Source organism: Protopterus annectens, chromosome 4.part0 (assembly GCF_019279795.1).
Source record: "Protopterus annectens isolate FY-2018-M chromosome 4.part0, PAN1.0, whole genome shotgun sequence".
Lineage (NCBI taxonomy): Eukaryota > Metazoa > Chordata > Ceratodontiformes > Protopteridae > Protopterus > Protopterus annectens.
The window spans coordinates 1,622,676,925-1,622,702,281 of record NC_056733.1 but is presented as its reverse complement, the minus strand read 5'-3'; the positions used below and the strand labels follow the sequence as shown (position 1 = coordinate 1,622,702,281).

Sequence of the window (25,357 nt, the reverse complement as noted above, 5' to 3'; positions counted from 1 at the left end):
CAATCCATTCATTTGCCCACCTTTTTCCTTAACCCACAAAACAAGGGGGAAAGGATACTGCACTCTCTAGATGTGCACAGACAACTCAGATTCTATATAGACAGGACTAAGTCATTCATAAAGACTGATCAGTTGTTAGTCAGTTTTGCTGCAGGAGCAGAGGGCAAAGCCATATCCACACAAACCATTTCCAAATGGATAGCACACCACATCCATTTCTGCTACAAGTAACATGGGAAACCTCCCCCCAAGGGGGTCAGGACACATTCTACCAGAGCAACCTCCACCTCTGCAGCTTTCCTCAGAGGGGTCCCCACCAGGGATGTCCTGGAGGCTGCAACATGGACATCAGTTCACCAAGCATTACCACCTGCCTCTCTTCTCCAAATCCTGGGCAGGCTTTGCCACTGCAGTCCTGCAGGACATCCTAGCCAGCTCCCAGTCTTCTTGACTGCCTCCACCCTTTCTTCAGCTTTGGGAATCAACCCAAATGTGATGACTGCAACAGTGAAACATGAAGATGATAGTACAGTTGTGTACACTTACCATAAATGTAGATGTTCAAGTGTATTCACTGTTGCAGTCCTGGTTTCCCTCCCTCCACCCCCCTTGTATCTCTCTCTCTCTCTGTCTCATCTCCTTACAAGGAACTTTTGGTATTTACTTCCTACTGGTGGTGTTCTTCCACCATAACCTAGCTCCCTCTTGGGGGCTCCTGACAGTTAGGGCAAGAAAAACTGATGCAATGGCGTTGGCTGCCGCATTTTATACTACTGACGACCTGATGTCAGTCCTGGAGCGACGGCAACCGACACATAAATACTAAGCCACTGGTATTCGGGCCAACTGAGGGATACCCTGGCAGGGATAACCCAAATGTGATGACTGCAACAGTGAATACACTCGATCATCTACATTTATGGTAAGTGTACACAACTGTACTTTCTGCAGGTTATAACACTCTGTCAGTTGAGTCCATGAAAAGACTTTGGAATATACAACCTTATTGCTATCTATGTCTGCAAATATTCAGAAAATCAGAAAAGCAGAAAATGGACTTGACCTAGGGCAGAAGTTAAGGAAAATGCACCATCAAAGTGAGCTCCCTAGAAACAATCAAGTTGTGAGGTTTCTGCTGGGAAATAAGAAAATAAACACCTGTGACAATGCTACCTTTGTTGGAGTGTGTGACTTTATTTTTAGAATGGATGACGCCAGAAGCCAAAAGTTCGAAGTTTCTGGAAAGTTACTGCTGAGTAGTCCACTGATGGTGTAATTATAGGTATCAGTTAGATATATCAGCTACATACTTTATGCATGTGTAAGGCAAGTTATTTCAGAAAAGGACATGACACTGATTAAAGATGTCTGAATCAAGGGCAGCAAACATACAATGTGTGTGTGTGGGGGGGGGGAGGAAATTTTGTAGAACAGTATTGAACTAATTAGTACTATTTATCTATGACAACATAATGATTTTTGCTTCTGCAGCTTGTGTGGGAAGGTGCAAACAGCTGCAAGTCAGTTTTAACCTTGTGTGCAACTAGCAGTACCTCATGATATTCTGGATTATAATCTCTTTATTATATTTATATGTTGTGATGCATTAGAAAGCAGGAAAATGTAGGGAAATTTTCAAAGGCAAGTTAATTGCTGTGGATTCTTGACAGTCCTGATAATGGTGGAATCAGAGCACAGGGCTACATAATGTACTGGAGAAAAAGACCAATAATTAAGACCCTGAAAACAATACAGACTATGGGACGTGTGTTAAAAAGGGAGAATAATTTCATAAACTATCCTAGTTATCTGAAATAGGGAATAATGTATTCAAATACTTTTTCACTGCTGGGATTTCAGCCCACAAAATGGGAGTACAGCAGCATAGCAAGGATGAATAAGACAACGAGAGCAGAGGGTGGAGTCAGAGTATAACTACAGTTAGTAGGGCATTGAGTCGTCCAATTAACAAAGGTAAAGGAAGAGATAATGGCAAGGAGGACAAAGATGAAGAAAGTAATATTCAATGATAGCGTGAGGGTATAAAACAGAAAGCAGAAAAGAGCATTAGGAGGACATGTTATCGGATGATGAACTGCAGAAGTGATTTTTTATTTGATAGGTGTTCATGTGCTGATAATGGATTCTTGTAGTTATGGAGAGAATCTGTTGTTGGACATGGCTACTCACACATACACATATATCTATAAATGTATAGATAGATGGACAGATAGACAGACAGATAGATCTATCTATTTGTACATATACATATAATTATTTGTGTGTATGTGCTTATATGTGGGGTAGTTTCAGAGCGTTTGACTTTTCTGACTGATGCACAAAACTTCTGGTGACTGAACTAAGCCAGTGGCAAAGGGGAGAATTCTAGGGAGTAACACTGTGGTGCTAAAGCAGCTTGTCCTATGTATCAGGAAGATGGGCCATTACTCTATAACCACCCATTCTACATAAGCTAAATTACCACGGAGAGAGAGGGAGAGAGAGATGAATGTATCAGTTCAGCAAGTTATTAGAAACTGCACAGTAATTAGGACCTGCTGGCATGCTGTGTTTGGGTGCTAACATTCAAAATCTGAGATAATATTTATAAATTTCAAAGCCTGTCCCATAAATGAGGCAATGCATATGAAGTTGATAAGGGTGCCTAAAAGAGGATGAACCTTTTTTGCCAAAACATGGGGAGCTAGTTAATGGGAAAGGTGGTAAATTATATGTAAGAAACATTAATCTATGTTATATATAAATCCAAGGAATGTAGTGAGAAAACCTATTGAGTTTAGGTTACGGGTTGTGTTGAGTAACATACATAAATGGGCAGATTATCTACAAACAAGAGTTCATAAGAGAGCAGGATAAGATAAGTACATATAGATGCAACAAAATATGAGGAGTTTTTGGTTTATGTTTGAAAAGGGATGCCCATTAATTTGATTGGGGCATTGCACCATACATTAGATAGTGAGGAAAATACAGTATTAAGGTTTATTAAGGAAACATCACTGAATAACATTTTCTAGACTGCAAGATGTTATTCAGGGAACTATAAAGAAGTTTTAGGTGCCATTAACTGAATATATTAATTTATTCATCAGTTAGCTGCATAATTCAGGAGCACAACAGAGCAGCAAGCTATTCCAGCAATCTGTAGGCACAAGGCAGAGAAGCTTACGCATGGCATTGCATCACCCCATCACAGAACATGGATACACAGACATTCACACAACACACACACACACACACACACACACACACACACACACACACACACACACACACACACACACACACACACACATGCATACTGTCATGCTACACATGCACTTGTGGTCAGTTGAGATGTCTTTGGGATATGGGAGGAAACCAGAAAAATTAGAGAAAACTTATACTGTTACCACCATTGATGTGCAGGGATCATGGGGTTATAAATATTACATTTCTGCTAGATAAGTCTGCCACTTCCGCCAAACTGAAATCTAAACAATTGCACAGAAGCAAAGTTAACAGGAGTGATGCAGTCAGTGGAAAAAACTGCAGAAGGAATGTGACATGTTTTTAAAGGGAAATTGTTTGAATGCAAGAAACCAAAAACATGTTTAACATCAAGATCTAGGCACGCAAGGTCAGGAGTATATATATTTCCTTAAGAATAAGATACTTGATTAATGTGTGAGACAAAAGAATATATGAAATGGAAAAGAGGTTGAAATATAACTTTGAAAACTGAACTAAATGAGTTGGACATATAAATTAAATGTAATGTCAGACAAGATCAAGAAAAAAGTGAAGAAAATTTTTGTAAAGATATTGAGTACAATGAGAAAACATGTTATAAGTACATAAGATATGGTAGGAGTAAAGGCATACAAACTGATAAACTGTGTGTAGATTAGGTTCATAGGTTGATACTAGGCTATCTGCCCTAGGGCATTTATAAGCCTAGCCAGAGTGTGTTTGGCTTTTGCCACCCTTTTAGATTAGTTGACTGTGCCTCTGTATAGTAGGTCACAGAAGATAGCCCTTTTAAGGTTAGTTTACTGTGCCTCTGTCTAGTAGGGACACAGAAGAGATCCCAGGGGTAAACCTATGATCTCCCATCCACTCGTCAAGACATCTCTTGAAGAGGGTCACTGAGGGGCTCTGCCTAACATGGATTGGGATTTTGTTCCAGAGTGAGGGGAGCCTCTGGGATATGAATCTGTCCCTCCAGCATGACCTATTTATTTCTGTGCTGAGGTTTAAGTCCCTGGAGCATGTAGCTCTAAGGGATTTGGATTTCCTGAGGTGGAGCATGTCCATTAATTCTGGTTTGGACATGGCTTTATACGTCAGGCACAGATCGCCTCTGAGTAGGCGGTAAGCAACTTAGTAGAGCTGGAGTTTCTTTGGCCTAACTGCATAGGGCATCAGTTTGAGTCCCTTGATCCTCTTGGTGAGGTACTTCTGGGGTCTTTCCAGTTGCTGCAGGTGTCGGATAAGGTACATCCCAAATGGGGTATTGTATTCAATTATGGGCTTAATGAGTGATGAGTAGAGGGTCACAATGACCTCTCTTGATCTAGATGTGAACCCTTTTGTGATAAGGTGGGCTATATAGAAGGTCTTTCTAACCACTTTGGCAACATGATTGTCAAAGGAGAGATTGCTATCTACTTGGGTCCCCAAATCCCTAATTACTTCTTCCATACATAATGGATTACCACCTATGTGGTAATTTGTGGGCACTTTGTTTTTCCCAAAGGGGATGACTATGCACTTTTTGGTATTTAGCTTTAGGCCATGGCTCTGGCACCAGTTATCCGTCTCTGTGAGACCCTTTTGGAGGATGCTTGTGTCAGTCGGTGAGTCGATTATGGCACCCAGTTTGCAGTCATCTGCGAACTTGGTCAGCCATAGTCCTCCCGTGTTAGCCTGTACCTCAGAGAAATATATACCGAACAAGAGAGGTCCCAGGACTGAGCCTTGTGGGATGCCACTTGTAACTGGTTTAGAGTCTGACATGGCACCTGCAATTCTGACCATGTGGGTTCTATCCCTGAGCCAGTTTGCAACCCATCTTGTGACATAGGGGTTGATATTTAAGCTGGTGAGCTTATTTATGATGCCCAAGTGGGGTATTGTGTCAAAGGCTTTTGCGAGGTCCAGGTAGGCTGTGTGGACTACCTTCCCTTCATCTATGGCCTTGGTGACTGTTTCAAAGAAGTCAAGCAGGTTCAAGAGACAAGATCTGCCCTTAACAAAGCTGAATTGGGTAGGATCCAGTGTTTGGAGGTTCCCAATGTCTTTGTTTATGAGTTCCATGATGATACGCTCCATAGCTTTGCAGACCAGGCTAGTCAGGCTTATAGGGCGATAGTTTCTGGGGTCCGTTGTGGCACCACCTTTGTGGAGTGGGACCACTGTTGCTGTACGCCATTCCTTGGGTACATATCCTGTAGTAAGGCTGAGATTGAACAGTGACTTTATGTGAGGGTTCAGTTCTTCTTGGAGCTCGTGTAAGACGCAGCCCGGGACACCGTCCAGTCCCACTGATGCTGTGTTTTTTGCTTTGGAGAGGGCAGCTCTCACCTGTGCATCTGTGATGTCAGGGAGGCTACACTCTGTTGGGATAGACATTTGCTCTTTTGGGGGAGAAGGGGGGGAGAAGTTTGCACTGAACCTGTCTGCCAGGATGTTGGCAATGTCTGTGGGTTCAGTGTATTTTTTGTCATTTTGCACTAACTCAGAGCATATCTGGGAGTTGCCACCCAGGTTCCTGTCATAACTAAAGAAGGCCTTGTGATTATCTTTAGCGTCTTGTGCAATTTTTCTTTCAAAGCTGGTCTTAGATGATTTTATGAGGGATCATAGTTTCTTGCTAGTACTGATCAGAGATGCCTTCCCTTTTTGGGATTTTGCTCTATCATGTAGTAGCTTCCTCCTTCTGTTGTATAGCTTATTTATGGCTGGGGTCCACCAGACAGGTCTCCTGCCTTTGGAGGAGTGAGTCTTGGTTTTATTTGGGATAGCATGATCCATGCATTCCTGTAGGTGTCCATAGAATGCGTTTGTAAAGGATTCTGCAGTTTGGGCCATATTTTCTACTGGTCCGGGGGCTTTGAAGGATTCAACCTTGGTTTTGAGAAGTGTGAAGTTTGCTTTTGAGAAGTTCTTCACCGTGGTTTCCTTGGCTGGGGGTGGGGATGGGATATGGATGTCCAGTGAGATTAATTTATGTTCAGATCTTACCAATGAGGGGTATACCTCTGGTATGGAACATAGAGTCCCCATGTTGGTAATGATCAGGTCCAATATGTTTTCCCCTCTTGTGGGAGTGGTGACCAGTTGGCCCATAGCATTTGAGTTTATAAATTCTAGGAACCATTGAGGAAGGGTGTTGGGGCTTGAGTAATGCCCCCAGTCTATTTTTGGGTAGTTGAAGCCACTCAATATAATGGTGTTTGGAGAGACCTTCATATTCTTCAGTGTTCTCAGGAAAGCCGAGTGGGGTTCCTGAGTTTGAAAGGGCAGTCTGTAGCAGGCTACAAACTGAAAGATAGTTGTGCCCACTATTAGTTGCACATGGATGGTCTCCAATGCTTCGTGCAGTGCCACTAACCTGGAGGTGTGGGTATCTTTGATGAATATGGATACTCCCCCTCCTTTTGTGGTTCGATCTGAGTTTTGGGGCCAAAAAGCATGGTATGAGGTATAACCTGGTAGTGCTGGGGTGCTCTCGGGAGCCTTGAACCAGGTTTCTGTTACTGCACAGATATCGATATTCTCCATACTGAGGAGAACCTCGAGTGCGTGCATCTTGAGGTTTAGACTTCTGGCGTTGAGCAGCATTACCCTTAGTTTCTTTTTCCTTGTGTTGTCTATGGAGGTGGGTTTGTCTTTTGAGCCTTGCCTAAAAAAGGCACTATGGGGGTGGCAAGAGCCTTAGCCAGTATTCAAAAGCCCAGGGATGACAGGTGCAAGCCGTCCCTAGTGAAGCAACGTGGCTTGTCAAGCATGTCATCCCAGGCTGACAGACACTGGATCCCCTTTGAATGACACCAATACTTTAGCCAATTGTTAAAATTGATCATTTTGTCTTTATACTGTGGCATCATTCTTGGTGAGGGTAAGATGCTACTCAAGGTCAGGGTCATACCGGCCTGGGCTACATCATCAGAGAGCTCCTCTATGTCTCTTTTCATGTAGTCCAGGGAGGTACGTCTCAGGTCATTCATACCAGCATGGACAATGACGGAGTCATCTTTGTACTTGCTTTAGAGTAACCTGAGTGCTTGTGTTATGTGGCAGATCCTGGCACCCGACAGGCAGCTTACAGTGACCTTCTCCTTGTTCAGCCTGGTGAGTGGGACATCAGTGTGTCTGACAATAGAGTCACCTATTACAAGTGTATTAGGTGTGTTGTTTAGCCTTAAGGGCTGTGACTGTGTGGCACACTGACTTTGTGAACTATGTGATATGTGGGTATTGTTGTGGGGTAGCGGTTGCTTGGATGTCTGCTTTGGAGGTCTCTTCTGCTTGGGCAGATTTTTATTTAGAGCCTCCAAGTATGTGTTTGTGTGTTTATGTGTTTGATTTGCTGTTGCGATAGGTCTATGTGAGACTGGATTTGTGGTGTGTGTGGTTACCTTCTCCTCCTGACTGACTACGCCAGTACTGGGTTGAGAGAGCTCAGCCTCCAGTTTGGCTATATAGTTGCATCTCTCACATATATTTGAGCTTGTTGGGAGGAGGAGAGGGGGACTGTGTACATAAGGGAGTTGTAACATTGCCTCAAGATTCCCAGATTCACCAGCTGGACTGGAGAGTAAACCCGAAACTGACTTTTGGACATGCCAGAATAGTGTAAGGAACTACTTTTTGACTGATCAAAAAGGACCAATAGGGAGCCAAGTATATAAAGGGAGTATAGAAAGGTGTAGTGCTTTAGTTTATTAGTGTTTACTTATAAGATTACTTATACGAGCAACTGCAGGACTTTAGAATGAAAATAGAGTGCTTACTTTGAGATTTAGAACAGTTCTAAGGGAAAAAGTGAAGAGTAGACTTTGTGGAGCCAGGAATAGTTTAAACCAGTTTAAGCGGCACTGCCCGATGCTGCGTTATGCGCAAAATCGTGCAAAACCGCACAAATGCGGGTTTTAAAGCAGGGAAACTGAAAGAGATAGGAATTGACCCAAAACGGCCAATAAGCTACTAGTTTCAGGGCTGAGACCACTCCTCCAGGGACAGATAGGCTGCTCAAAGCTTCCCAGTCTCACTGGTGAACAGAGAAGCTTCCTCCTATCCAAGTAAGGATATGGTCAACACAGGAAAATATACCACAGTCCAGAATTCAGCAAAACCTGAAATCTGGACTAATCTAGTTCAGCAAAGGCGGGAAAAGAGAATATTTTTTTTGGGGGGTTTTCAGGAAACAGCAGAAAAACACACAGATTTATTCTCAAACAACACATTATACATATAGTTACTAAATCTTATGCAAGGCAGTTTGGCTACACAAAGGGGAAGATTAATAGCAGACTGTATGGAAGCAAAACAGTCACTATATAAAACTTGTAGGAGTGACGTGGTCAGTGGAAAACACTGCAGAAGGTATGTGACAAGTTTTAAAAGGGAAATTGTTAGAATGCAAGACACCAAAAATTATGTTTATCATCAGGATCTAGTTATACAAGGCAAGGAGTAAGTATTTCCTTAAGAATAAGATAATTGACAAGGCGAGAGACAAAAAGAAAATATAAATGGAAAGGAGGTTGAACTATAACTTTGAAAATTGAAATAAGCTATACAGATAAAGTAAACATAAAATGAGATGAGGTCAAGAAAAATTTGAAGAAAATTTATTTGAAGATATTGAATCTAATAAGAAGCCACTTTGTAGTTATATAAGATGTGGTAGGAGTAAAGACATGCAAACTGATAGACTTTGGGTACTTTTTAAAATGTATTCTTAAACACAAACATTTTAGAAATATTTACAAAATCTTATGCAAGGTGGGGGCTGATAAATTGTCTTGAGTAACACCCAGGTAACTTCTGATACTATAATTAAATCAGATAGACTGAAACAGAACTATGCAAACCTAAACGAAACACAGAGAGGTGACCAATTAGTAATAATGATGTGAGAGCACTTCAGCATGAACTTACAGTACCATTATATCGGCTATTCACTAGGTCATTTAAGTATGGGGGAGTTTTTCAAAAGTGGAGACATGCATTTGTTAAAACCATCATTAAGGGAAAGAAGACTAGGACAACCCAGAGACATACAGACCCATAAGGTTTACTTTCATCTTGTGGAAAAAAAATAATCATAAAGATTATTTTAGTTAAATTATTATCCGAACTGGAAAGGTTGAGACTTGAAACCATGTATTAGCATGCTTATGTTGAAAGTAGATCATTATACAACGACCCCCCCCATTAATATTCTAAAACGTGCACACTGATTGGTCAGCGTGCACGTTGTAAATCAGAGTTATACTAATGGAAAAAGGTCCGGTCGCCCGCACTTTTTCCATTAGTATAACTCTTTTTTTAAAACAATGGAGAACGCAAGATCTCCGTTGCTTTTTACAAACTGTCTCGCTATGTTAAATGAGTTTAACATAGCGAGACAGCTTTAAAAAAAGTAACGGAGATCTTCCTATCTCCGTTGCTTTTTTCTTAAAGGTGTCTTGCTATGTTAAATGGGTTTAACATAGCGAGACAGCTTTAAAAAAAGCAACAGAGATTCTCAGTTGCTTTTTTTAAAGCTGTGTCACTATGTTAAACTCCTTTAACATAGCGAGCCAGTTTGTAAAAAGCAACAGAGTTCTTGCTTTCTCCCTTGCTTTTGCCCACAGCTCTGATGTACTGCATAGGCATGCGCATGCACAATACATCAGAACTGCCGCAGAATACCAGACAGCTGCGGAAGGGCAGCAAGGAGGCATTATACAATGCCATTATTTAAAAAAAGTAATTATTTTTTTTCTTAAATAATGTCATTGTATAATAGCAATAACCCACTTCTGGGTGTGGGTAATGTTGGATTTACCCACGGTTGTCTTTGTTTAGCCACTTGGGCTTCGCCCTCATGACCAAACCACACCAACCATGGGAAAATCCAGCATTACCCATACCCAGGTGTGGATTATTGCTATAATAACCACCTTCAAAATGATAAAATAATAACAGCTATAATAAGTACATCAAAAACTAAGCATATGAGATTTGAGAGGAATAGATTGAAAGATGAATATTTAATACAGCACACAGTATCTGAAACTTCAGATTCATTTAAGTTCCTGGGTATATGGGTAAGTCCAGCTTTGAGTTCTAATTTTATCAACCGATTGTTTAATGATAATTAAAGAACTGTACGTTTTATAAAAAATATATATAATGTCTAGGAAATCAGAAATGATGAAATCATTGTAAGTTATATTAGACTCATACTAGAATATGTAGTAGTAATATGGAAACCTTAAAGGAAAACAAGCATGAATAAATTGGAAAGAGTACAGCAGAACTCTACAAATGGCATCCATAGGTGTGAAAATTTAGGTTACTGTGGAAGACTAAAATATTTCAACTTATATAGTGCCTCATATAGATATCTAAGAGGAGATCTTATTCAGGTATATTGGGCATTTAAAGACAACTACCTCCATACCTCTTAACCTTTTAGTGCAAGAAATCTGGACAAAGCCTGACAAAATGGGGGGAGGAGGCAAAGGCATAAAAATAGGGCCATATTTTAGATATTGCTCTTATAAAATTAGAACATTGCTAAAGTAAAAGACTTTGTTTTAACATACATTTTCTGAAGGATTTGAAGTCTGAATTTCAAATGTATGCAATTACTTAGTGGCTTCAGTTCTCATATAATTCCAGTGGTTTGCCAGAAAAACACACATTTTATGAGGAACATACCAAAAATATGAACTAAAAATCTGGACATTCTGCTAAAATCTAGATGGTTGAGAGGTATGACTATGTGTGAGAATGTTTGGGGTTATCAAAAAGTATTCAAGGGTCATCAGACTTAAAACTGTATAGCTCATCAGATGAGTTACTGAAAGCACAGCTGCAAGTAGTTAAAACTTTTTCTAATGATATAAGAATGGCATTTGGTCTTGATAAATGTGCAAAGCAAAAGCAACCTTTAAAGCAAAAAAAAGCTGCAGCACCAAGAAAACATCAGTTTGGGACAAGAATGTGCTATAAAAGAAACTTAAGCAAGAGGGAATGTATAAATATTTGGGAACTGATGAAGGATCAATAATAAAACATGAACAAATGCAAATAAAACTCCTGAAAACAGCGTTGACATCTAGGAAAAAATTCAAGCTATAAATCAATTTGATCTTCCAGTCCTAACTTACAGTTTTGGAGTGATTGACTGGCCTCAAAAGGTGTTGGATAGATTATACAGGAAAACAAGAAGGATACTTCATGCTCTCCAAATGATTTATAAACATCAGTGCATACCAAGGTTATATATTCCCCGCTCCGAAGGAGGTATGGGCCTACTTGAAATTGATTGCATGTATAGATCTGGAGTTGTGCGACTGCATACATATCTGCTGACCTCACAAGACCCAAATATAGTGAAAGTTTTGAAACATGAGGAGAATAAATCTAAGATGACTTCCCTTCTTAGTCTAGCAGAACCATATCGGCATCAAGCGGGAATGGAAATCAAACCAAAAGTAGATACAAGTCAGGCAGCAACTGAATGTGCCAAAAAACAAAAGAAAGAATATAAGGTGAAGGATCAGATGAGAAAGTAAGGAATGTGGAAAATGCATAAATGTAGCTGCAGGTATGGAAAACTCCTGGAAGAACCTCAAGCTGATCAGAATTGAAAACAGGAATGGTTAAGGAGAGGCTAATTCAAACCAAAAGATGAAAAGTTAATATTGGTGGCCCAAGATAGTGGACTAGGTAGACATTGGTTTAAAAAGTCCATTGAACATGTAGGAGAAACAGACAAATGTAGGTTTTGTAAAACAGAAGTGGAAACAGTTGCACACCTTGTTGCTGGTTGTGACATACTAATGGCAGAAGGACTGCATACTGAAAGGCATAATAATTTGTCAAGACTGTTGCACTGGGGATTGAGCAAACATTGTAATATTGAAGTAGCTGAAAAACACTGGAAACATGAGCTATAAAGCATCATAGAAAATTATGAAGTCTACATCACATGGGATCACCCATTACCAACAGTTCAAAAGATAGATGCAAGAAAACCAGATATAGTGGTCCATGAAAAGAAGACAAAAGTAGCATTGTCATTGAAATCACTACACCCAGTGACTACAGTGTCTTGCGTACAGAGAGACACAAAGTTATAAAATATCAGAATTTGCAGGCAGAAATGAGAGCAATGTGGAAGAAAGATACCCAGAAAGTTCCAGTAGTAGTAGGAGCAACGGGTCTTATAAAAAAGAATCTCTAATCGTATTTAGATATGTTACTAATACATGTAACTCCATACGAATTGCAGAAGGAGTCAATACTGGGCAGATTGTGGGTGCTGCAAAGAACACTTCTGGCTGACATCAAATATAGAAACAATACTAATTTCATGAACATTAATCATACTTTGACTTAGGAATGCAGTCCATTCCCATCATGGTGTTAGAAACCCAAAAGATTTGGAGAAATTAAAAAAGAATATATAGTAATGAGAGGTGTACCAATCAGCTTCCTGACTAATTTAGGTGATGCATAGAATAGACTAGCAATTTACATTAAAGCAAGCACTAGTTCAGGTCTTTTAAGTATAACCTGGGCAATTATGGAGCAGGAGCAGTACAATGATGCAATAATGAAAAAGCTGTAAGGTAGTACTGCAGTGAAACTACAGACCTACACATGAGGATAGAGAAGGGGTGTAGAAACCATTAGGTGACAGTGAGTAGACTTCTGGAATGACAGAGTATTATGATGTTATGAAGTTCAGATATAGATTCGGTATTTGCTAATTTACTGAGGCATACATTTAATAAGTATCACTATAATGAATGAATGAAATTGCAGTCTTAACTCATTCACTCCAATGGAGCTCAGGAAGTTTGCACTGTAACTTCCAGTGGGTAGAGCCTAAGCCTTTTGCCAAAAACAAATTATGTCTTCAAATTTCAAACAAATGTTCATATTTCTGAAACCATAGGGGTTATGAAAGAATTATAAATGGTAAACCATTCAGCACAAATTATTTTTATAGTGGTAGCATTATTTAGTTTCTAGGTCTTAAAATGAATTTTATAAGTCACAGTAAACACAATAACTATTATGTTTGTAATACTTTGTAAACAACTTACAATATCTCAGCAACCACTCAAGTTACACACGTACTGTCAACAGCATTTTATTCATGTAGCTGAGAGCTTTCATATGAGGCCAAGGAGTTTTGGCTGTGTAACGTGGTTGTTGAGATATTTAGAAAAATGTGAAAGTCATATCTATATAAATTAATGTTATAAAAACAACAGTCAATATCTCTTTATCTGCTCTCGACAGAGGTCAAATATTAATCTAGTTAAGTTTGCTGTTGTGTAAGCTTAAAGATGAAATCTTTTAAATCCTTGTATAGAGCATGTTTTTGGAATTATTTCATGCAAATATGAACAAACAATATTTGACTCCTAGAGGCGTCAGTAGGAGTGTCACTCAGATGTAATGAGTTAAGCACAGTAATGATTTTTAATTTTTACCAATGCGATTGTGTATCACATTTCATGATTTGCTAAATTAAATTTTACAAATTAAACATTTTTTTATATTAAGCTATTTACTTTATTGTGTGTTTTCTTACATTTTTTTCCATATATACATTTAGGTTATTTCTGCCTATGCCTACCACAGTTTTTTGGAGACGTCTGTGAATTTGATAACAATCCGTGTCTATCAAATCCCTGTCAGAATGGAGGTACCTGTGTGCCAATGAGAGAAGGTTTTACCTGCAACTGCTTCCTTCCATATATGGGTCCCAGGTACTGCATTTCCAAAACCTTAGTGTGTCAATTTATTTCCATGTAAAATTTGTAACATAGAAATAGACAAAATGTTTTATCAGTAATATGTTAATGCCTGTAAACATTTAGAGTATCCTTCATAACTTTAGTAGGGGAATGAATTTAAGCTACCAAATTCTTATTATGAACATTTCAGTAAATGTAGCACATTGTAAATTTTGATGTAAAAATGAAGCACCAGGCTACTGCATTATTATGTATTTTAAAATATAGCATATAACATAAAGGGGCCAAAATCAGACTAAATTATCTCTAAGACATAGTAACTCGCCAATTTAGATTCTGGAATGAATATTGAATGTTACCTGTCTGTGTTGTATAACGAAATGTGAGTTCTGATATGGGTTAGGATGCAAAACAGTAGAGCAACATGAGGTCAAAGGCAGAATCTCAAAAGCAGGTTAGAGCAAAACATTTCCAGTGTACATGTCCAGAGTAGGCGAATACTTATAAAACTGCAAAATCAAGTACTCATATTCTATGAAAGTGAAGTCAACGTTGGCAAAGCAATGAAAATGTGGGGGAACAGTCTCTCACATACATAGTACTAGAGGGGTTGATCCCCCTTCAAAAACATGTCTTTTTGCATTTTGGTTTGGTAAAATCTGCTTCGTGGTTTCTTTTTCTGACCTTGTACATGTTAATCTTCACTTAGCTGTTCCATGACCTAGGACCCTCCCTAGGGTACATAATTTAACATACGCACTCTGTCCTTATTTTAGTTCTATTTCATGAAATATGGTTCACATAATCTTCAGTTAACATGTCTGTGCATTCTGCATAAATCAGTGCATAAATGTAACCATTTTTAAAAATGGAAAAGAATCCTGGTTGAGGTCCCAGCTTTGTTACATTGATGGTAAGAACTGTGTTTTGCTGCTTTCCTCTGGTCACTGCATATTTACTGGTATAAGGGTGTAATGCAACCTGGGAGTCACAGCTTAGCAGAACCTTTGTATTCAGGGCTGCTATTTATTATTCACTCTTCTCTCCCTTTGTATTACAGCTGTGAGAAAAGTGGTCCTTTAGGTGAAGATGACTGCTTAAAGGATCCATGCTCCAATGATACAAACTGTGCCAACACCACCAACAGCAACGGTAAATGCAGTGTCCATGGTCCTGAAATCAGTGGACATCATGATGTATATGAGGCTGTTGCTGCAGTTGCTGGCATCTGCTTACTGGTTGGAATATTCGTCCTGTTTCGTAAATGCATCTGTAAAAGAAAAACACACAAGCCAGTCAAAACCCAGGATCCTGACCTTCTTCTGAAGAATGACATCTCTAAAAATGTTGGTGTGGGCACAGAATTACTGCCGCCTATCGAGTTAAGAAATATGAAAGGATCACAGAATGACTTGGACAGGAAATCAAGTCAAGTACCCAAAATGAACGGGCATACTGAGTTTAATAGCTTCCAATCGGGGCCGGCACAAAAACAAAGAACAACAGTGGTGTGCAGTGTAGCACCAAACCTTCCAAACCCTCCACCGTCAAACTCAGACAATGAATCGATCCTGAAAAGCACATGGGATGGAGAATATGATGGTAAGCAGTACTGCTTTTCTTTACAATACCGCATTGCTTTGAAAAATGAATATTTGTTTAACGGTTGCAGTTATCTAACAAAGTAAGTGTTGGGATATCTGTTTCTTTTCACTACCTTTCATTTGTACCACTTGTAGCAGGCAAGCAACACACAGTACGTTTTGTAGTTTCATCTCAAATTCATTCATCCCTTACTTTTGAATTTATTAAAGGATGAATCCATCCTCATGAATGAGACTGTGTGATTTGGGGGAGGTAAAGTTAAAAACATTCTTAAAAGTACTGTTAGAAATGTTAATTTTATTTCATTTTTCCATGATAGTAAAGTACTGTTAGAAATGTTAATTTTATTTCATTTTTCCATGATAGTAAAGAAAAACTAATACACTTGTGTAGCTGTAAATCAGTGGCAACAACAGAAACACGCTGAGTGACAGTAGCTTACTGGATAGGATTCTACCTTTTTCAGATTACTATTGTCGCCTCACAGTAAGACGCTGTCCGGTTCGATTCTCAGCTAGAGCGTCTTCTGCGTGAGATATGCGTGAATGGGCATACCTTCGTTGAAGGTTGTGTGTCAGGGCTGGCAACTCGGCAAGTAAAAATCAACTGCCAATCATTAGCAGACCGGAGTTCCGCTGTGGCAACCCCTAACCGGGAAAAACCGAAAGACACATACATACATATATACACAACTTGATTTATTTGTTTGAGTTTGTAGGGCTGGTCTAGATTCACTGTTTAAAATGTGACAATGCCTAGGATTAGGGCTGATTTTAATTTTAGATCACTTTGAAATGTTTGTAATATATTTCTTCTGTTGTGTAATCGTCTTTCTTGCTTTTGTGGCACTGTAGTGTGGCATGGTTCTTACACAAATAGTGGGTCAATGTTGTCCTTAGCACCTATCACTTTTAATGACAAGTTCAGTCGTGGCAGATGAGTGGGTCAATGATATTTTGTTGCTCAAGCACCTATCATTTTTACTTGTCACCATCCAGCCGTCAACCTTCCAAAATAACCATAGGATTTCTTTGAGGTAGCTGGAAGCCTTCCACTTGGGACACTTGTAAAGGTAAACAATATGTCCGCCTATCCTCTTATTTTAGACTTCTGTTTGATTTGGGCTTTAGATGCTAGACTACCAGTGATCATTTTTTGGCTCCTTCAGTTTTTCATATTTGGTGGAAAACAGCACATGGGCTCAGCATTGACTTCGGAAATAGTTTTTCAAAAGAGTTTCTGCCTTAGAAACCTTGTACCCTCTGCAAAGATTTTGTCTCAGGATGTGCAGGATTCAGCCCTAGGCAGCTTTGGGACTACAAATCAGGACAGAGTTGCTTAATACAAATGCCACCAACTATAGCTGTGCTTACCAGACAACTTGCCTATGGATCCCAGTCTATGAGTTATGTTTGCTACTATGTATTTATTTCCTTTTACAAAATGTACTTGCATAGAAATAGAGGACCACGTAAAGCAGTTTGATTTCATCCAAATATTTTATTTTTAAAATGATTAGATTCAGCTTCCTGAGCTACATGAAGATAAATAAAACTGCTAGGAACCACCATGAAAAAAGAATAAAACTATTTTTATTATAAAACGAGCGCTTTCACGCACACACAGGTGCGCTTCATCAGGTTACAAATTACACAAGAAAAGCTCACTATTTATATACAAAAGTCAGTGTTAATTAGACAATTAACTAATTAACATTCATACTATTAAAACAACAGCTTATCCTACAACTTTTTTAAAGACACATTCATAGTATTTCTAACGCTCATATTAAAACATTAAGATATGTGGCTTCCATTACGAGCCTACAGTTCAAAAACATTGATTGGCAAAACCCAGAAAATATCTAAAAAATTCAGTTGTATAAGCATACACAACATATGATTCCTGAAGCAACCTAAATCCAGGAATTATTGTTTGCTCTATCCATCACTTTTAGACCCATATAAAAAATATTTCTTGTTAAATCCAATTACGGATCAAGGGCAACATCCGCTGGAGCCAATCCAGATGCGCAAATGTAGCACTGGAAACTACAATATGACATACTTATACCTTTCGAACAGAACAACTAGTCAAAAAATAAATTAACTAAAAATAAATTATCTTAATTCATGAATTAGACCATATTAGAGTTAGAAACATTTCACTAGTTGATACGGACGTATTTAAAGACGTCCGATTAATTTATGACACAGTACAAAATAGATGCATAACAACGGAATCTCATTCTTTGGTGCCAGGCATCTACAAACTAACAATAATAATCACGAAGTAGGAAACATATGTTAAATCCATCAAAATTCATGAAATGTTAAAAATATGTTCAACAGCACAAAACTAAGGAACATTCAGAAAATATGCTCATATATACATTCTATGTGTTTGACTACTTTCATATTGCACTTTCCGAACTATTATTGATTGCACTATTCACAAGCAACTATTATCTAATATTCACATTATTGCTGTAAGCAATACAAGATACAAAATATAAAATATAAATCTTTACGTACATAAGGCTATTATGTGGCAAAAATTCATATAGCCTATGTCGTATTAAAGAATATCACTGCATAATCATGATTCAGGGCATGAATAGTGTCAGGATACAAATCTAAACCATAACTAGAAGTGCCAAAATACTACCCTCAATTTAAGATACTACAACTGGTATATTATAATAAGCTCAAAATATATATACCAGTCTAAGTATATAAAATATATGATGAAGCAAACAGAGAAGTGGATGATGCAATCATCATATCATAAAGATCCTAAAAGAACCGGACGGATGCTAACCACCGTATTAAGCCCAGGTGGTAAATGGGCTTTCAGTCTCAGTATCCATCTTAGCTCAAACATCTCAATGGTACCTACATGGTCACCTTCTCTCCTATTTGGGTTTACGACCTGCAAAACCTGAAAGCTAAAGCTATGCTGAGGTCTATCATAACAATGCATTGCTAGAGCATTAGTAAGGTTATTCTTCCTTATATCGTAGACATGGTTGTAAATACGATCCTTAAGTCTACGCGATGTCATTCCTACATAATATCCATTGCACTGATTACAGGTAGCAAGGTAGATAACATTCTGTGTATTACATGTAGCATAGAAGGTGGGCTTAAAAGTCATGTTGATACCCGAGACACTTGTAAAGGTAAACAATATGTCCGCCTATCCTCTTATTTTAGACTTCTGTTTGATTTGGGCTTTAGATGCTAGACTACCAGTGATCATTTTTTGGCTCCTTCAGTTTTTCATATTTGGTGGAAAACAGCACATGGGCTCAGCATTGACTTCGGAAATAGTTTTTCAAAAGAGTTTCTGCCTTAGAAACCTTGTACCCTCTGCAAAGATTTTGTCTCAGGATGTGCAGGATTCAGCCCTAGGCAGCTTTGGGACTACAAATCAGGACAGAGTTGCTTAATACAAATGCCACCAACTATAGCTGTGCTTACCAGACAACTTGTCTATGGATCCCAGTCTATGAGTTATGTTTGCTACTATGTATTTATTTCCTTTTACAAAATGTACTTGCATAGAAATAGAGGACCACGTAAAGCAGTTTGATTTCATCCAAATATTTTATTTTCAAAATGATTAGATTCAGTTTCCTGAGCTACATGGAGTAATTCTAATCACTAAAAGTTAAGTGACTTACTTATCACGTAAATCGCAGTTTCTTATGCTCAAGTTTAGCACGTTAACAAAAACGAAAATAAAAGACCTAAGCTAGTCTTTTCTGGCTTGTAGCTCCTGTAGAGTAGAATTGCAAATACTGGGTCTGACAAGCTCCCAGTTTTCAAAGCAAACAATTGCTGCCATCATGAGGTAATTGTGTGACAATGCAAGTAGTGCTTGATAAGAAAAATATGATTTCCATCCACCCTTCTTTGACTGTGAGTACAGTAGTAGTTTAGTTTGCTTGACTGTATGTGTGTGTGTGTGTGTGTGTGTGTGTGTGTGTGTGTGTGTGTGTGTGTGTGTGTGTGTGTGTGTGTGTGTGTGCGTGTGTGCGTGTGCGTGCGTGTGTGTGTGTGTGTGTGTGTGTGTGTGTGTGTGTGTGTGTGTGTGTAAATACAGTATATGTGCACACACATGCACATATTGTTTCCACTATACATGCTTTTATAACAGTAATAATGAGTAACAGATAATAATTCAGTCTACATTTGTATGATTTAAGGTGCCAAATAAATGTAATGAGCCTAAACAAATATATTGATTATACAATTATTTCCTAGAAATGATAAAAGAGCTGGATTGTTGATATTTATTCAATGACTTAGGGAGAATGGCATTATAGCTTATTAGCTCAGCTCTTAACTTTATCATCTGAGCTGTACCTGTTCTGATGTTGGAATGAGAATACAGTATGTATGTGAGTGGATATATAGGATCACTTGCACACACACACACACACACACACACACACACACACACACACACACACACACACATACACACTGCGTTGCTTCCATTATAGTAACAGTCATTTGCAGATGTGCACGCTGAAGAACTTTTACAGTCTAATACCTTCATAACTCATCTAATTCCTTAAATTATTCCTGTTTGTTTAAAATATAAGATACACACACACACACACACACACACACACACATATATATATATATATATATATATATATATATATATATATATATATAGGTTTACCATCAAAATCTGGATATGCACTTGTGCTTTTAATCATGTTGCCGAAGTATAATGTTGAAAATAAAAATTATTTCACATCAAAATTTCAAAACATGTTAACATTGATGGTTTGGTATTCAATGCTTTGAAAATGTAACCTTTGAACTACATTTCCCACTCAGATGCTGTTTTTACAGGTTTGCAAAGTTTACTTTCGATTTTTTTTAAGTGTTTGAAAATATATATTTGATGTGACGAAAATCAACGAAGTGCATTTCTAGATTTTAATAGTAAACCTATACACACACACACACACACACACACACACACACACACACACACACACACACACACACACACACACACACACACACAATCTGCAGTAGTAGCTCTGTGGTGAAAATGCTATGCAGAATACATAGGAAAAACAAATAACCTTCTCAAGATAAAAGTGACCAACCACCTCTCAGACCTTCTCAAGATAAGAGTGACCAACCACCTCTCAGTCAACAGGCTCAAGGAATTGAATAATCAGTTGTCTAGGCATGCTCAGGTCTGCAGGAACTATGACAATTTGTTTTTCATCTCATTGAGAAACTCAGTTCAGGCCAATTTAATTACAAGTCAATCTGAATGAAAAGCTAGAGAAAAAAGAATTCTAATGGCATGTTTGACTTGGAAGCTGGGATTCAATCGGACATACATACATACATTTATTTATTTATTTATTTATTTATTTATTTATTTAACATTTGTTTACCAGGAAAGTCTAACTGGGACAAAACCCATTTTCAGTGGAGGCCCAGGGAGAAACACTTCAGATGCTTGTCTTTGAAATGTGGGAGAAATCTTAGCACACAGAAGAAACCTATGCGAATGTAGGGAGGTCATGCTCCATTAAGAGCTTCCTCATGTTAAAGAACTGAAGCACAGCAGCTTTAACTAAAACACAGTAACACAAATATTTTTATGTGTGCTTGCTTTTATTATTTAATGTATATGACTGAATTTCGTTTTTATTTTTTTATTTTTAGTACTAGATGTTTTAACTTTTTTTTATTATATGAAATTTAGGTTAAGTTTTTGATTTTTACTTTTACTTCCATTGCAACTCTTTTACTTCTGTTTGGTATCTGAAGATTAATTTGTCAAGTTGAATTGTTCATATCATGATGCATCTGATCAATAGTGTGAACTGCCATGCTAGTACCTGCTAGCATAGTCAAATCTGAAGAAGCCTTCATTTTATTAACAAAAATGGGCAAAGCTCCTTAAAATAATAGTGCTGCAGTGGGCACAAGCTGAACAAGCTGAGACACAAGTATTTACTTTACACAACTGCATATACATATTAGTTGAACATTCACTATTTTATGTAGATATATGTGTGTAGGTGTCTATCTATAGCTACATCTATATCCATATGTATATGCATTTATTACATATTTTTTGGTTTGGCATGACTCTGTCCTTATGTATGGTTCATCTTTGACCATTGCTATCCCCTATGTTTTCTAAGCCTGGGAATCTTCATGCACACACACACACGCGCACACACACACACACACACACACACACACACACACACACACACACACACACACACACACACTCTCTCACACATATCTCCATACTTGGTTTTTCTTTTTGCTTGTCTTAATACCAGACCTGAAGGCACTTTGCTCACTTGACTATTTTTCTCAAAGACTTTCTAGACTTATACACATTTCTTAAATTCTAATTACACCTCTGCCCTTATCAGCAGATTTCTTTTTTGAGTTCTGATAACTACCTGTCTTCTCCCCTCTCCCATCATAGCATTTGACACAAAGTATAGTCTCACTATTGTCTGTTCCATTATATACTATATTAATATAACAAAAATGCAAACTGTGAATATACAACTGTTTCAGTCATTGTCATTCAATGTGATCTTTTTATGTGCTCTTTGGAGTAAAGCCTTCACTGGAGTTTACATGACTATATTCATGGAAATAGAAAAGTATATATTACTTGTTACTGCTGTGTATAATTTAGATCTGATGAAGTTCAGACTTATTTTAACCTTGCTTGGTAAACTTTGTAGACATAAACTGTAGTTGGACAAGCTCACTAGGACAAAACTTGCAAATACTATGCTACTCCCTTCCCTCCTTTATGGTAGCCAAGTTTTCATTAACCTACACACGTCACATATGAACAAACTACAATCATGCTACTATAAAATAGTAACATTTGCTTCTAAAATGCCTAATCGCATACACCACAGCCTGGCCATAAATGAACTCAGTTGGTTTGAACTTCCCCAGTACCTAAATTTCACCCAACTAGCTCTCACCCATAAATTAATTTACAACCCAAAAAAGTGTGCCAGTCTGCAAACTATAATTCAAACATATTCCCCAATCCGGAGTCTATATTCTACTAACAAACAACATCTATGTATAACCAAACCCAACAAACGAGCTGGACAAAGCCTTTATTCCTACTCTGTTGCCAAATTACGGAATGCTCTGCTCTCCTCTATTACTCAACTGGACTCTAAAAATCTTTAAATCTGAATGTAAAACTCAGTATCACAAAATTCATACCTGCCCTTGCAGCCCCATGGCTAAACCACCTTCAATAGCGGCTATGTCTCTGTCTTAGTAACTTAATGCTTTTTTTACTCTCATTTCTAACTAGTACTTCCCCTTCTTTCATGCTTCCTGTAAAAGAACTTTTACTATAGTTTCCTATATTAATTTTCTATAGCTGAATTTTGTTCTGCACAATCTGGACCTCCAGTCCAAATTTTTTTGTACACTAGTTCCTTAATTCCTATATAGCCTCTACAAATGTACTTTCATATTTTTTGTGTTTGTAATTTATATTTCTTTGTACAACATTACATATGTATATATTTTATTTTTGGAGTGTTTTCCCCCGGGCCTCCAATGAAAATGGGTTCCCAACCCAGTGGACTTTCCCAGTCAACAAATGTCAATAAATAAATAAATAAATAACTTAGTAAATCATGGTTTAAACAAGCAATGCCAGCTTGAATAATGTTTCTTTTTTATTTTTAATAAGAATGCAAAGTGATATTTGACATGATTGTACATAAGAGTATCAAAAGCAATCATTCGAATACAATTTGTTTTCCCTTTTTGTTGTTTTGTTCTTCCTTAAGGAAAGTGTGCACTGACCTTAAGGCTGGAAAACTAAATGTGTTGTCTGTCTATATCTATATATCTATATAGATATCTATCTATCTCTAGATAGTGTGACACCCCACCACTGACCCAGTAATCAAGGAGCCTCAATCCTCACCACTGGCAACACTGGGGGATGTACACACTTGGAGGATGACAAGTACATTCACAGTAAAGTACAATTTCCCTTAAGAGCACACAGAGATCACAGTCAGTCTTGGGCTGGTTTTTCCCTCTTTTTCCAGATCATCAGTAAGACTCCCCACTAGCATAGCTATAGGAGTTGGGATATGAGCTGAATGGCCAAGCCAAGACCTCCAGCACCCTCTCTGTCCAACCAATGGTTTGTGTCCCTGCCAAGTAGCTGGCAAACACACTTTTTGAGATTTGATTTACACACACACACACACACACACACACACACACACACACACACACACACACAAACACACCTGGGGTAGGCTGGCACAGGTTTACTATCTCTGCTCCAGTTTTGACTGCCGCCAGCAACTTGTTATCAGCTACTTTAAGGGCCTTAACAAAGGATGTCCAATCTTAGTGTGTAATGTTACTATTAATCCAAATGGTAGCTTGACCAAGAGCAAGGCTATTAGGAGTGGTCCACAGTGTCACCAAATAAATATGCAGGTACTCACAGAACATAAATGTGTCTCTGCCCCGATCATCCACAATGAATGGTTTAAATGTATTTAATAATAAATAATAAAAGAACAAGAAAATACTCAGTAAATAATCACTGTTACATCAGAGTTCAGAATCACCAGAAATATTTAAAACAACATTGCAGGACAGTCTCAAATAAATAAATAAAACATCTAAGCTATACTTCACTATATTCCTAACTGTATTTTAAGAGAAATTACTGTACCCTAGTTAACTTACTTACAGAACAACAACATGCAGATATGGTGAGTTGGTTTCCCAGCTGATGCTGTCAGGTCAAAAGACAAAATACAAAATGCACCACCTCTCTTACAGAGTTCTTAAATTAATATCTCAAATATTGCTGCTGGGATACTTGCAGCATGACATCACTTCTTGTCATCTGACTATCCCAGGTGAAAACCCCCACTGCAGCTGGTAGCATTTAACATCTCTCTGTGAAAATACATAAACAAAGACTTCTCTTAGATGTAAGGCAAATGGAAGAAGTCGTAAAATAATTTACATTTCTCCACATTTAAAGATAATACAAAAAACTTCTAGTTCTAGACACCATGTCTCCTGTTGCACTAGTTGTATAGGAAGTGTGGTTACTTTTGATTTTATGGTGCGGTTATAAAATAATTTAATTTCAACTATTTTTGTGAAGTTTTGCAAGTTAACCTTCTATGTACCAGTTCCCACTATTAAAACATATACATTTATACAGTTACAATAGTTCATATACATTTCTGTTCTTTTCCAGTAGGGTACACTGTGGATACATCTTTAAGCTGAGTACTCTAAAACATATCTCTTCAGCATACATCTGTACAAACCATCTTATATGACATACAGTTCTAATACATTTGTAACACAAGCATATAAATCATGTTAATATTCACAAATGACACATAACCATTTACAAAATTCCAGACGGCTGTGCTGGCAGTATCTCCCTCTGTCACACTTCTATATAAATCATATTAATATTCACAAGTTATATGTAATTATTTATAAAATTCCAGATAGCTAGGCTGACAATATTTCATTTTGGGACAGATAGATATCTATATATCTATATATCTATATAGCTATATAGATGTATAGATTTAGTCTTTCTTTTACGGTTCAAAAACAGATAAAAGGCTTCACTAATTAAGATAACCATGCATTATAGCTATTCATTCATTCATTTGTTTATTCATGATCACAAACATA

The 25,357-nt window shown here is 37.9% G+C and overlaps 1 protein-coding gene across 1 annotated transcript in view; it reads left to right on the top strand.

Annotated features, from left to right (window-relative positions):
- Positions 1 to 25,357, top strand: part of FAT2 (FAT atypical cadherin 2) — a 1,015,713-nt gene that overhangs the window by 964,876 nt on the left and 25,480 nt on the right. The window contains exons 23-24 of the mRNA XM_044069413.1: positions 13,856 to 14,009; positions 15,058 to 15,599. Of these exons, the coding sequence (XP_043925348.1) occupies positions 13,856 to 14,009; positions 15,058 to 15,599 (696 nt within the window). The remainder of the gene's footprint in view (positions 1 to 13,855; positions 14,010 to 15,057; positions 15,600 to 25,357) is intronic.